Source organism: Nothobranchius furzeri, chromosome 13 (genome assembly GCF_043380555.1).
Source record: "Nothobranchius furzeri strain GRZ-AD chromosome 13, NfurGRZ-RIMD1, whole genome shotgun sequence".
Classification (NCBI taxonomy): Eukaryota; Metazoa; Chordata; class Actinopteri; order Cyprinodontiformes; family Nothobranchiidae; genus Nothobranchius; species Nothobranchius furzeri.
Genome location: NC_091753.1, coordinates 53,284,503 through 53,297,646, shown reverse-complemented (window position 1 = coordinate 53,297,646; position 13,144 = coordinate 53,284,503). Strand labels below are relative to the sequence as shown.

Here is a 13,144-nt window from a genome sequence, read left to right as displayed (position 1 = left end):
GAATCAAACCCTGGACTTCTGCATGGGAGTCAGACATCTTACTAGGTGAGCTAAAGTGCCAGTGATGTCCATTTTATCTGTAACATTTATATCCTTGATGACAGCTGAAACAACGTTCAAAGAATGGTTCAGAGCGAAAATGGCTATTTTGTTGCTAATTTGCAGGAAATATCTAGAAGAAAGTTCTACAGAAAGTAGCTAAGGGTCCTCAGAAATGTAGCTAGCTTTGTCACTAGGCGTTAGGAACAGCGACAAAGTGGCACTGCCTCTCTCTCTGCTGCTAAAGCTACGGATAGCAAATGCTACGGGCTATGCCTGAGCGTGAACATGCATGAAGCAGCCTGCTCGACCCGAGCATCTCTCTTTCTCTGTGATTTTACAGAAAAACAAGCAATCACAGTAAAAATGCCAGGGCTCATTCTACAGGACCAGGGCATTGCAGGAGAATGTATGAAGAAGAAGTTTATTATTTCTATACATGTTTTGGCTGTCAAACTTCCATAATGCCCCTTTGAGAAAACTCATGAAACAGTTTTCTTTATATTAAATTCAGGTTTGGCAAGTAGCAATATTTTAAAATATATTATTTAGCAGAAAAAGCAACAAAATATGTTTAATGATTCAAAACCATTCAGACATTTATGTAGATCTTAATAATGTTATTTTCTTGTTCAGAAACATTATTTTTGCAATCAAAACTATTAGCAGAGTTCCTTGTTTTGTTTTGTTGAATCACATTTTTATTACATTATAAAATAAAAATATTGCAACTCACCAAAGCTGAATAAAACTTTAATATAACAAAAACATGACGACTATTAATTTGCTTAAAATTATCCTTATTTAGTAGAAATCAAATTAGATGACAAAATAATGAAAAAAATTATAGAATTATTTTTCTTGCAATTGAATGAAAAAGTGTCAAATAATGTGAAAACATAAAGAAAAAGAATAAAACCACATCGGCCTACTCATAAAAAATGTTAATATTTGTTGTTATTTTTTATCACATTTACATAAATAAATAATAATAATTCTATTTTCTGTTGTCTGTGGATTTCTTTCCAAAAGTATATTTTGGAGACAGATTTACTGTAATAAGGTATAAGGTTTACCTAGAAACCAGTACCTTTTGGTGATAAAACCAACAGGAGATGGGAGATTTTACATGGGAATGAGCTTTTTTCTCCAAATCACTTGAGTAATTTTATCCCGTAAGGATTTCGTTTGCAACCCGTAAATAACGGGATTCAAACTAGCAGGGACAACGTGAAATAAAACATGCGCAATCTTCCTCAAATCTGGGTAATTTGGGAAACGATGCAGTGTGATTGTTAAAAAACCCAACCAGAGCATGATGAGATAAAGCAGAAGGTGGCTGGCACATGTCTGCAGGGCTCGGTTATTCAGCTCTTTGTTTTTCTTCATCCAGCAGATGAGAGCTATTCTAATGTACGTGGCGCCGATGCCTCCAATCGAGCAGGCGAACAGCAGCACAGTGAAAAAGAGCCCATAGATGTTGTTAACAGAGACATCGTCACAGGAAAGCTTGAACAGAGAAGCGTTGTCACAATAAGCGTTCTGTATAGCTGATCTGCAGCGGGACAGCCTCACAGTTAGACCAATCAGCACAGACACAAGTGCCAAGGAGACCCCCCATGCACCTGCAGACAGCCCCATCACCATCCTGTTGGTCATTATTGAGCTATACCTCAGTGGGTGGCATATCGCCACATATCTGTCAATCGCCATTATAACAAGAATCAAGTGCGACGCCGATCCGAACATGTGGCTGTAAAAGGCTTGAACCACACACTGGTTGTAGGAGATCAAACGTTCCGTTGCAAGAACGTGAGACATCAGCGGAGGCAGCAGGGCTGTGTTTCCCATCAGGTCGTTGACAGAAAGGTTACAAAAGAGAAAGTACATCGGCTGGTGCAAACTCTTTTCTGTGGCAATCAGTGCAAGAACTCCAACGTTGGAAAATATCAGAGATGTGTAAACTAAGAGCAGTGAGAAAAACAGAGGGTATGTATACTCTGGAGGTACGTCGAAACCTTGGATCTGTAGGATGTTAGATGAACTTGTTGCATTTTTCTCCATTTTTGTTTCATTTAGAGCAGAATCTACAAAAAAAAATCAATAAAATTTTTAGATTGGGTCTTGTTCATAAAATACATATATAGCAGAACACCATGCTTACCTTGATCTGAACATGTTACAAAACTCACGACCTGACTCGACTCATTGCAGCATATCTGGGAACATAAATACCTTTCTGGAGGGGTGAGGAGTCCTTTGATTGCACATAGTTCCTGAAGACAGAAGGACTTTTTTCTTTCCCGGTGTCCCTCCTGAATAGGATTGGGATTCTTCAGAGTGAAGGTCATTACAGCTCCGGGCTCCTCCAGTCAGGTGTCAAAATTAAGAAGGTGCAACAACTCTGGAGACACAAGAGCAACAATATGTCCTTGATACCATGGATTTTTTTTTACACAGTATGATTATAATATATATTATTGTAATGACTCATATTAGATATTATTGTAATGACTCATTCGGATGTCAAATCCCATTTGCAAAAGTGACCTGGTCCAGGAAGGCAGCATGAAAGCAATCCATGGGATTAAGCTGATTCCCACAAAATCTTTCATCAGAGCAGGTTTGGGATCATGCATGGACGTAATTTTGGGGGGGGACACGGGGGACATGTCCCCCCCACTTTTTCCAAAGTCAAGCTTTGACCCCTGCATGTTTTACCACCCAAAAACAATATTACGCTATTTTAAATTGACACTGGTTGAGCTCTAGGACCAAGCAGAAAACAACCATTTGTGTTGAAGCCTGTTTCCCATTAGAACATACTGTAAAGACCCCCACCCCACCCCCCCCACCCGTGTCCCCCCCACTTCTAAAGTGAAAATTACATCCATGGGATCATGAGGCCCTTCCCTAACCCTAACCTGTTCTCGATCTTTTAAAAGTGTTATAAATTGACCTAATAAAACCAGATTAGTAATCTTTATTTAGTTTTGAAGATTGTTCCAAGGATCTGGGGTACTAACACGAAAAGCTCTTTCACCCAGTTCTGCTCTGGTTCTGGGGACGGACATCTGGAGGGCAACAGCCCCAGCTGCCATTGAGCAGTCTGACAGAAGTAAAGCCACCATTTTTGACCACCACCAACACTCACACGTGAACTTTTCCCTCATCTGTAGACAACAAAAACTTTTATTGTAAGTTTATTTTTAATAAATCCATGCAACAAAACTCATTCTGTAAAAAATACCTAAAACTTTACTCTTTACTACTACGTCTAGGTGAAATTTACCTAATATAAATGTGTTTATTTGTATTTTTATTTGAACACACCAGAACAGCTGAATCATTTCATTGATTACTGTGAAGAAAACCCAACAATTATAAAAAAGGATGGCTAAAATTGTTTATTTCAACTCAATCAGTACAGTGTCCGTTTCTCAGGGGTGATATAATTAGATTTCATGATGTCCTAAGCATTTCTGTCCCAGTGGTCTGTTGTGACCTCTTCAGAGCTCAGTTTCAATTAGTAGTGTTGTTCTTTGACTAGAACAAATACATACGCAAAACCACTGCAAGTTTAATACGTATTATATGGAAATATTATTTACATTTAGAAACAGATAGAAAACATGACCAAACCACTGATTTGATGCATTTTAAGTAAAAAGTTTAGCAAAAAATTCCTAAACTTTTTTTGTGTCCACTGCAACTTCATGTAACTCAAACACTCGAGTCGCGGGCCACTTCCCGTGAGAGTTGCTGAACATCGTCACTTGTGACGAGAGGCCTGCCTTTTACCCGGGGATTAATTAAAATGTGAGACAGTTAATAACAATCATTTAATTACATCTCAAAGGGCTTCATTAATAGGAGTGTTTGGACAAAGTAACGAGATGATGTAAGTTTTCTTTTTGGAGAGTGAATCCAGGTGACAAATAGTTTCATGTAGGATATATTTAAATAGAATTCTCTTCATTTAGTTGTTTTATATCTGCTTTAAATACTTTTTGATCAGCACTGTCACCAAGTTCTAGAGAGGCATGGTGGTGACGTTTGCAGCAGTGATGTATCACAGGTTTGAATCCTGGTTGTGAGCTTTCTGCGTGGGGTAGCATGTCCTCCCCATGCATGTGTGGGTTTTCTCCGGGTGCTCCAGTTTTCTCACCCAGGACAGTCTCTTTTGATAAAAGCATGAATAGACATGCACACATACCAACAAAGTTTCCAAATGAAATCTCAGCTGGGGTTTTCAGGCTGGAGTTTGCATGTCCTTGCCAAACTATCACAGATTTTAAATGATGATAAATGGCTAGGGTTGGGCATCGTTTGATTCTGAACTATTCCAATTCCTTGTTTCAATTCCAGTTCCTATTGATTCCCGATTCCGATTCTTTCAAGACATGACATGTTTTACACGAGCCAGCTAACCACATGTCTTACTTATGTTTATGTATTTAGCAGACGCTTTTGTCCAAAGCGACTTACAAGTGATAATCGGCATGTTGCCCTTGAGGCTAACAACAACAATAACAACAACTTGACATCAATCATGGAGAGGAGGGAACAAGGAGTGGACAGTAGAGAGGGGAGACGGGTGCAGGGAGGGTGCTAGTTTAGAAGATGCTATTTGAAGAGCAGGGTCTTCAGGAGTTTCTTGAAAATTGAAAAGGAAGCCCCTGTTCTGGTAATGCTTGGAAGGTCATTCCACATTTGTGGAATGATGCATGAGAAGAGTCTGGATTGTCCTGAGCGTGGTGTAGGCACTATTAGCCGACGATCATGGACGTAATTTTGGGGGGGGGGACAGGGGGGACATGTCCCCCCCACTTTTTCCAAAGTCAAGTTTTGACCCCTGCACTTTTTACCATCCAAAAACAATATTACGCTATATTAAATTGACACTGGTTGAGCTCTAGGACCAAGCGGAAAACAACAGTTTGTGTTGAAGCCTGTTTCCCATTAGAACATACTGTAAAGATACCCCCCCCCCCCCCCCCCCGTGTCCCCCCCACTTCTTAAGTGAAAATTACGTCCTTGCCGACGATCCTGTGATGACCGGAGCGGCCGGGCCGAGACATAAGCCTTTGCAAGAGGATTCAGGTAGATGGGAGCCATACCGTCTCGGAATTTGTATGCTAGTGTTAGCAATTTGAATTTCATGCGTGCTGCTAGCGTTAGCCAGTGGAGCTCAATGAACAGAGGGGTGACATGTGCTCTTTTTGGCTGATTGAAGACCAGACGTGCCGCTGCATTCTGGACCATTTGAAGAGGTCTCACAGTACAGCCTGGAAGACCAGTTAGAAGGGCGTTGCAGTAATCGAGGCAGGAGATGACGGTAGATTGCACCAGGAGCTGGGTGGCATGTTGTGTTAGGTATGGTCTGATTGTATGTTATACAGTGCAAAGCGTCATGAATGAGCAACAGAGGCAACATGATCTTTAAAGGTCAGGTGTTCATCAATCACAACACCCAGATTTCGAACTGCCTTTGAAGGAGCCAGAGATAGGAAGTCATTTTGGATTGAGATATTGTGCTGTATGGATGGTTTTGCTGGGATGACAAGTAGTTCAGTTTTAGAGAGGTTGAGTTGGAGATGGTGGGATTTGATCCATTTTGATATGTCAGAGAGACAGTTTGATATTCGTGCAGAGACAGTGTGGTCGTCCGGTGGAAATGACAGATAGAGCTGGGTGTCATCTGCATAGCAGTGGTAGGAGATGCCATGTGAACGAATGATCTCCCCCCAGTGAGGTGGTGTATATGGCAAAGAGAAGAGGTCCTAGTACAAAGCCCTGGGGGACTCCTGTGGCAAGATGGTGCACGGTAGAGGATTGTCCAAGCCAAGATACACTGAATGATCATCCTGTGAGTTACGATTCAAACCAGGCATGTGCTTTCTCTGTGATGCCCATGCTAGAGAGTGTGGACAAAAGGAAGCCATGGTTGACAGTGTCAAATGCAGCCGATAAGTCGAGCAGGATAAGCACTGAGGATTTGGCAGTCGCTCTAGCTTCTTTTAACGATTCCTTCACTGCTAACAGCAGTTTCAGTGGCGTGCCCCTTTTTGAACCCAGATTGGTAAGGGTCAAGCAGACAGTTTTGTGAGAGGTATTCTGTGATCTGCTTGAAAGCCACCTTTTCAATGATTTTGGACAGAAAAGGGAGGCGAGAGACAGGTTGGTAGTTCTCCACATGATTTGGAGGAAGAGATGGGTTTTTTTTTAGCAGCGGTTTAACCTGAGCATGCTTGAGAGCAGGGGTGGCGTTAGGCCCGGCTACTTGGGCTGAAGTCCCGGATGTTTTATGAAAAGCCCCGGATCTAAATCGCGGAAGTAACATGCAGTACCAAAGTCCAACAGAGAGGGAGCAGTTGGCAGTAGTTTGTATACAGCTTGCCTGAGCCTCCACCACTGAAGAAGCCCTTCAGCAGCCGGCTTCGTCTACACTCTCTGCCTGAAACGCATGAGTGAAGGTGGACATAAGGGTGTTTTTTTTAGACCAAAAGTACAACGACAGAAACCCAGCTTTGATGAGACTGGTGTTGACTCAGGTTTGTGAGTCTTATTTGAAAATATTTGTTGTGCTGCTGGTTTGCCTAAAGTTAGCTTACTATCAGGTAACATTGTTGGAGAAAGAAAGGGAATATTTACTATCATCTCACACTAAACACTAACAGGAACAATAATCTGCCCTGAAAATGCTTAATATGTAGCTTTAGATTAAAAATTATGTGGTACAAGACAAATATGTATGATGTTGACAAGTGCATTCATCCATTCACACCCACATTCATACACTGATGATGATGAGCTACAATGTAGCCACAGCTGCCCTGGAGCCGAACATTGGTGCCACCGGCCCCTCTGACCACCAGCAGGCAAGGTGGGTTAAGTGTTTTGCCCAAGGACACAATGACAGCATTTTTGACAAAAAAGTGTTTTCAATAAACTCACCAGTAGAACACCCTGGCGGTGGACAGAGCGATGGAAATGGGAAAATCAGACATTTTTTACAGTCATCATATATACATATAAATATATATATATATATATATATTTATTTATTTATAGATATATACATATATATACACACAACCTTTTAATCTGTAGATGGACTACATCTATACAAGATGAAGAGACAAACCTTGTTCTGATTTCTGCTCGTTATGAAACATTTCTTGCAAACAATTTGGTCTTTATCATAAATCCAGTGTTAAGAACGTGTAAATGTTTGGATACACATCCAGTTCACATCTCCGTCTCTCTTTCGTTGAGCCAACCTAAAATCAGGCTCGTAGACGGCCAGTGTGGTGATGCTGCAAAATTTTATTTAAACAGATATTTATATTCAAGGACGGACCGGCCATCTGTGATTTTTGGAGAATCCCAGAACAGACAAAGTGCTCCATAGGGCACCAGCATCGGCCTGCATTTAGGACACAATGAAAACTAATTGATTTGGAAAAGGGTGGAATGCCTTCTCTGGGTCAGGGATGAGGTCCTGCCCCAAGTGGAGGAGTTTAAGTATCTCGGGGTCTTGATCACGAGTGAGGCAAAGCTGGAGCGTGAGATCGATAGGTGGATTGGTGCTGCATCTGCAGTGATGCAGGCGTTGTAACTTGTACCGGTCTGTCGTGGTGAAGAGAGAGCTGAGTCAGAAGGTGAAGCTCTCGATTTACATTCCTACCCTCACCTATGGTTACGAGCTTTGGGTAGTGACCGAAAGAATGAGATTGCGGATGCAAGCGGCTGAAATGAGTTTTCTCCGCAGAGTGGCTGGGTTCCCCTTAGAGGTAGGGTGAGAAGCTCAGTCATCCAGGAGGGGCTCGGAGTAGACCCGCCGCTCCTCCACATCGAGAGGAGCCAGTTGAGGTAGCTCGGGCATCTGGTCAGGATGCGTCCTGGATTCCTCCCTGGTGAGGTTTTCCGAGCATGTCCAACATGGAGGAGACCTAAAGAAAGCCCCAGGACACGATGGAGGGACAATGTTTCTCACCTGGTCAGGGAACGCCTTGGGATTCCCCCGGAGGAGCTAGCCCAAGTAGCTGGGTAGAGGGAAGTCTGGGCCTCTCGACTTAGGCTGCTGCCCCCGCGACCTGACTCCAGATAAGCGGAAGAAAATGGATGGATGAAAACTAACTACATACTGTACATAATATTCAAACAATAACTGTTGTTAGCCTGTAGGGCAACCTGCTGGCTTCATTATAACTTGTAAGTCACTTTGGACAAAAGCGTCTGCTAAATACATAAATATAAACATAAATAAAACCTATGTTATTTTGACTTTATAAATTCGGAGAACGTGTAGTTGAAACCATTGGTTGTTTCTGCAGTCTCTAATAATCCCAAATCCCGATGGTGACAAAAACAAGCGATGGGTGTAGGATAAAATGAGATGTGTTGTGCAGTGCAACCCTAACCCTGTCACTTCACAGCCATGTGTTGTATAAAACTGGGACTTTTGTAAACTTTTGCCTAATATCTAGCAATGAGTTTCAATTATTGTTGTTATCTTTTTCTTTCACCTTATTAAAAATGGAAAACCAGTCAGCTGAATTTAGTTTTGAGTTAACACTGGATCCGTTTGTTATTCCACCTGGAGGGAAGTATCCGATATTTATTTTTGGTATTTTGATTTATTTGTTCAGCGTGTTCTGCAACTTGACCCTGGTGCTGTTAATCATTTTGAAGAAGAATCTTCATAAGCCAATGTACTTCATCCTGCTTAGTCTGCCACTCAATGACTTCATAGGAATGACTGCAATGCTGCCACGACTACTTTCAGATATTCTCACAGAGACACACAAAATCTATTATCCGCTCTGTGTTCTACAAGCATTTGTGCTGCACATGTACGGTGGAGGCATTCTGTTTATCCTTGCAGCGATGTCTTTTGATCGTTACGTTGCCATCTGCATGCCGCTACGTTACAGCTCAATCATGACTCCAAGACTGGTGGTTTTTATCATCAGTCTAGTTTGGAGTTGTGACTTCATCCTGATTCTATCGCTGTTTTCATTGCAGACAAGACTCCCCAGGTGTAGATCTGTTATTACGAACGTCTATTGTGACAACCCATCTCTCTTGAAGCTCACGTGTGGAAACACGACAGTCAACAATATCATCGGGTTGTTCAATACAGCTGTCATGCAAGCTGCAAGCGTGTCCATCCAAGCACTGTCTTATATCAAAATTCTGATCATGTGTGTGGGAAGAAGGAAGTGCAATGCAAAAACAAAAGCTGTCAACACCTGTGTGGCACAGTTGGTCATACTGGTTATATTTGAGGTTGTGGGGACTTTTACCATTTTATCTCATAGGTTTAAAAATGTTTCCATGGACTTACAAAAGATAATGGGCATGTTGATATTTCTAGTGCCTCCAGTTCTGAATCCTATCGTGTATGGGCTGTACACAAACGAAATACGGAACACGCTCCTAAGGGTGTTGAAGAACAGAAGCTCTTTCTGTATGTTTCTTTGATGCACTCTCATAGGAAGAGCTAAACAAACACAGGCATACAATTAATACGAGTTTGAAACTCAACGTGTGTGTGTTTTACGTGAAAATGACTCTGAAATACGGGTTTTGGCACATTTTCTAACAACAACTCATCTGACATTATCATGAGATGAAGCTTTGTCAGAATTGTAAACTTACAGGAAAATGACAGTTGACCCAACAAATTGTCTTATTTTGTTCATGGAATGATAAGTAATGAAACATGCATTGCAAAACAAAGAAAGTTACCATTTAATGCTGTCAATTTAATTCATATACCGGTACATCACTTTTGTGTATCTTTTTTTTTTTACTTCATTCTTATAAAAAAATGAGAAATTTGTTGTTGCAATACTATTTTATGGAATATGCATTCCATAATGGTGCAAGAATAAAAATCTTTATAAATATGTTATTATATATAATCAATCACATGCAGGTTAGGACACCATAATCTTAATAAATATAAATGGTTAACTGCAAGTTTGTTCTTTTGTCATTTTAACTTTTACATTTTAACTAGTAAATAAGAAATGTTTCTAACATTTTCTATTCCTTCTTTCTCACTGGCTGGCATCTAACATCAGTTTATTTTTTTTAATGTTTTTGGACAAGTGGGCCCACTTTGCACCAGTAAAATTAAAGTTAAAGTTAACGTCCCATTAGTTGTCACACACACAGATGTGTGAGCAAAATTTGTTCTCCACATTTGATCCATCCCTTGGGGGCGCGGTGAGCTGCAGACACAGTTGCGCTTAGGAACCATTTGGTGGTCCCCCCCCCCCCCCCCCAATCCAACCCCTTAATGTTGAGTGTCAAGCAGGGAGGCATTGGGTTCATTTTATCGACTCTGGTATGACCCAACCAGGACTTGAACCCTGATCTCCTAGTCTCAGAACGGACACTCTACAACTGGATCACTGAGCTGGTCCAGTAAAATGACTGGAAGTGTCAGGAAAAAATAAAGTTTTTCCAAACTCCTGCTGAAAAATGAAAAGTAAAGTAAAAAAATGTAGAGCTATTTGTGTAATGGGATGTGATTATGGGCACAACACTTCTACTTCCAGTCATGTTGTTCGACAGTGCTGTGACACCTATTGTTAAAAATCTAAAAGACTTTGAATGTGAACTTCACCATGACCAGGTGGATCATCGTTATGTCCAGAAAAAATATTCACGTATTCCTAGCACTTTTAGTATGTAAATGCAATATGTCGTCGTCGTCGTCTTCCTCCGCTTATCCGGGTCCGGGTCGCAGGGGCAGCATCCCAACTAGGGAGCTCCAGACTGTCCTTTCCCCGGCCTTCTCCACCAGCTCCTCCAGCAGGACCCCAAGGCGTTCCCGGACCAGATTGGAGATGTAACCTCTCCAACGTGTCCTGGGTCGACCCGGGGGCCTCCTGCCGGTAAGACATGCCCGAAACACCTCCCCGGGGAGGCGTCCAGGAGGCATCCTGACCAGATGCCCAAACCACCTCAACTGGCTCCTTTCGATCCGGAGGAGCAGCGGTTCTACTCCGAGTCCCTGACGAATGTCCAAGCTCCTCACCCTATCTCTAAGGTTGAGCCCGGCCACCCTATGGAGGAAACTCATTTCGGCCGCTTGTATCCGCGATCTTGTTCTTTCGGTCATTACCCAAAGCTCATGACCATAGGTGAGGACTGGGACGTAGATCGACCGGTAAATTGAGAGCCTGGCTTTCTGGCTCAGCTCCCTCTTCACCACGACAGATCGGCTCAGCGTCCGCATCACTGCAGACGCTGAACCAATCCGCCTGTCGATCTCCCGATCCCTCCTACTCGTGAACAAGACCCAGAGATACTTAAACTCCTCCACTTGAGGTAGGACCTCTCTCCCGACCCGGAGTTGGCGTATGCAATGTCGGAGTTTGCAATATGTCAACTTTTAAATTGCTTCATTGAAGTGTTTTATAAATGCTTACGTCCTAGCCTGTAGGCCCCTTTTCTATCTACTCTTACATTTTTATCTCTCTCATTTGTGAATAAAGGCATTCTAAAAAAAATAAATTAATTAATTAAAACATCTTTTATTTTTCTTCTCTCTACTACTGATACATCATAGTCAGGGGAGGTTCAAGAGTAACGTAGAGGAGGATCTGGCTGGTCTATTAGAGAGACACTTTGAAGTAAACATTGCAAACAATGCAAGTGTGCAATTACATTTTAAAGGGAAACAAAGTAAGTTTTGGCATGCTTTAACAACCCCTAGTGTCCGTTTTAATTTGTCCGTTGTAAAAACGAATCTGCTGTACCTCACTGTACGCTCGTCTTTTTAACACCTTAATCCAGTGTAATAGTTGGTAAATTTAGTGCTTTAAAAGCTTAACATATTACCTTTACTTATGACCAATAAGCTGTGATACTCTATATAAATATAGAACATCAACCTGCTTGGTCTTTGGATGTATAATCAGATAGGATTCTTTGTTTATTCAGGGATTGTAGAACGCTTCGTCTTGATTCAAGGAAAGACTCAGGTTTATAAAAGTAAGAATTTATTTTCCAAACAATTAAGCATGACAAGTTATCTAATATTTACTGTGATGGATGGATCTACGTAGATGGAGGAGATGTGATGTGTGGTGCCTATGAGTGAATATGATGTTATCAGATTTTTTGTATCTAGGAGAGCTGAGTTCTGGGTGCAAAAGGGTAGAATTTGGTTTGCGTTAAGCTATAAAGTAGATTATTATAAATAAGGCATCAGATGCTATCTGTGTGTCTACTTCACCCTTTCTTGGAGACCCTCTTCATGGATACGAAGGTCAGGGAGGTCGGATGACCTCTAGGCACAGAGGGCTGTTGAATACCCGTAGCACCAACTCTCCAGTCCAGAGATGTCCCGGGTCACGACAGATGGATTGAACCGTGGGGTCTAGGAGGACTCTTTAGGAGTCAGAACAATATCAGCTTTGTTCTGCAGGAACCATTTGCTGTGTCAGAGGTAGGCAGCTTTTAGCAGGGTTTTGGCAGCTTGCCAAAAATGCTCAGGATTAAAGAGGTGTCGCTCCAGACGGCCGTTCCGAAGCACTCTCTAGAACTGAATGTTGAATCATGGACAGCTGGAATGCGACTGCTTAATCACCACAGTGATTCTGTTTTAATATTCTCATGTTATGATTTACTAACAAATCAGAATCAGCCATGTAAGAAGAGTTTTACCAAGAACCTCAGAAAACACGCCTTCTTGAGATACCGGATGCTCTGATCTGGGGTAAAGAAATATCTATGTGTGAAATATCTATGTGTCATGAGTTTAACTTAACTTTAATTTATCCTTGTGTCTGCGTGCGGTTGACCATTGCCTTGTCATATCAAACATTACTGATTACCATATATATATATATATATATATATAAATCATTCAATGTAATACTTCATTTCATTTCAATAATTCAAGCACAGATTAATGAAACACTATTATTATTGTCCATATAACATTTGTTAATTTCTTTTCTTGAAAACATTCACTTTATTGAGAGAGTGGGCACTCTTGCGGTGTTATCATAGAAGGCTTTGTTTAGGAACACAGGCCGACAACGTGTTCCTCCTGAAATGTCAAGAAGGTTGCGGTATC

The 13,144-nt window shown here is 41.5% G+C and overlaps 2 protein-coding genes across 2 annotated transcripts; one reads left to right on the top strand and one right to left on the bottom strand.

The window, feature by feature from the left end:
* Positions 1-1,154: 1,154 nt before the first annotated feature.
* LOC107380023 (olfactory receptor 52E4-like) lies at positions 1,155-2,436 on the bottom strand. Its single transcript, XM_015951020.3, has one exon. It carries the CDS (start codon positions 2,101-2,103, stop codon positions 1,165-1,167), a length of 939 nt encoding a protein of 312 aa, XP_015806506.1. The 5' UTR covers positions 2,104-2,436; the 3' UTR covers positions 1,155-1,164.
* A 6,061-nt stretch (positions 2,437-8,497) lies between these two features.
* Positions 8,498-12,432, top strand: LOC107380639 (olfactory receptor 52J3-like). Its single transcript, XM_015951937.3, has 3 exons — positions 8,498-9,514; positions 12,004-12,054; positions 12,311-12,432. The coding sequence occupies exons 1-3, from the start codon at positions 8,581-8,583 to the stop codon at positions 12,430-12,432; spliced, it is 1,107 nt and encodes a 368-aa protein (XP_015807423.2). The 5' UTR covers positions 8,498-8,580.
* Positions 12,433-13,144: the final 712 nt, after the last annotated feature.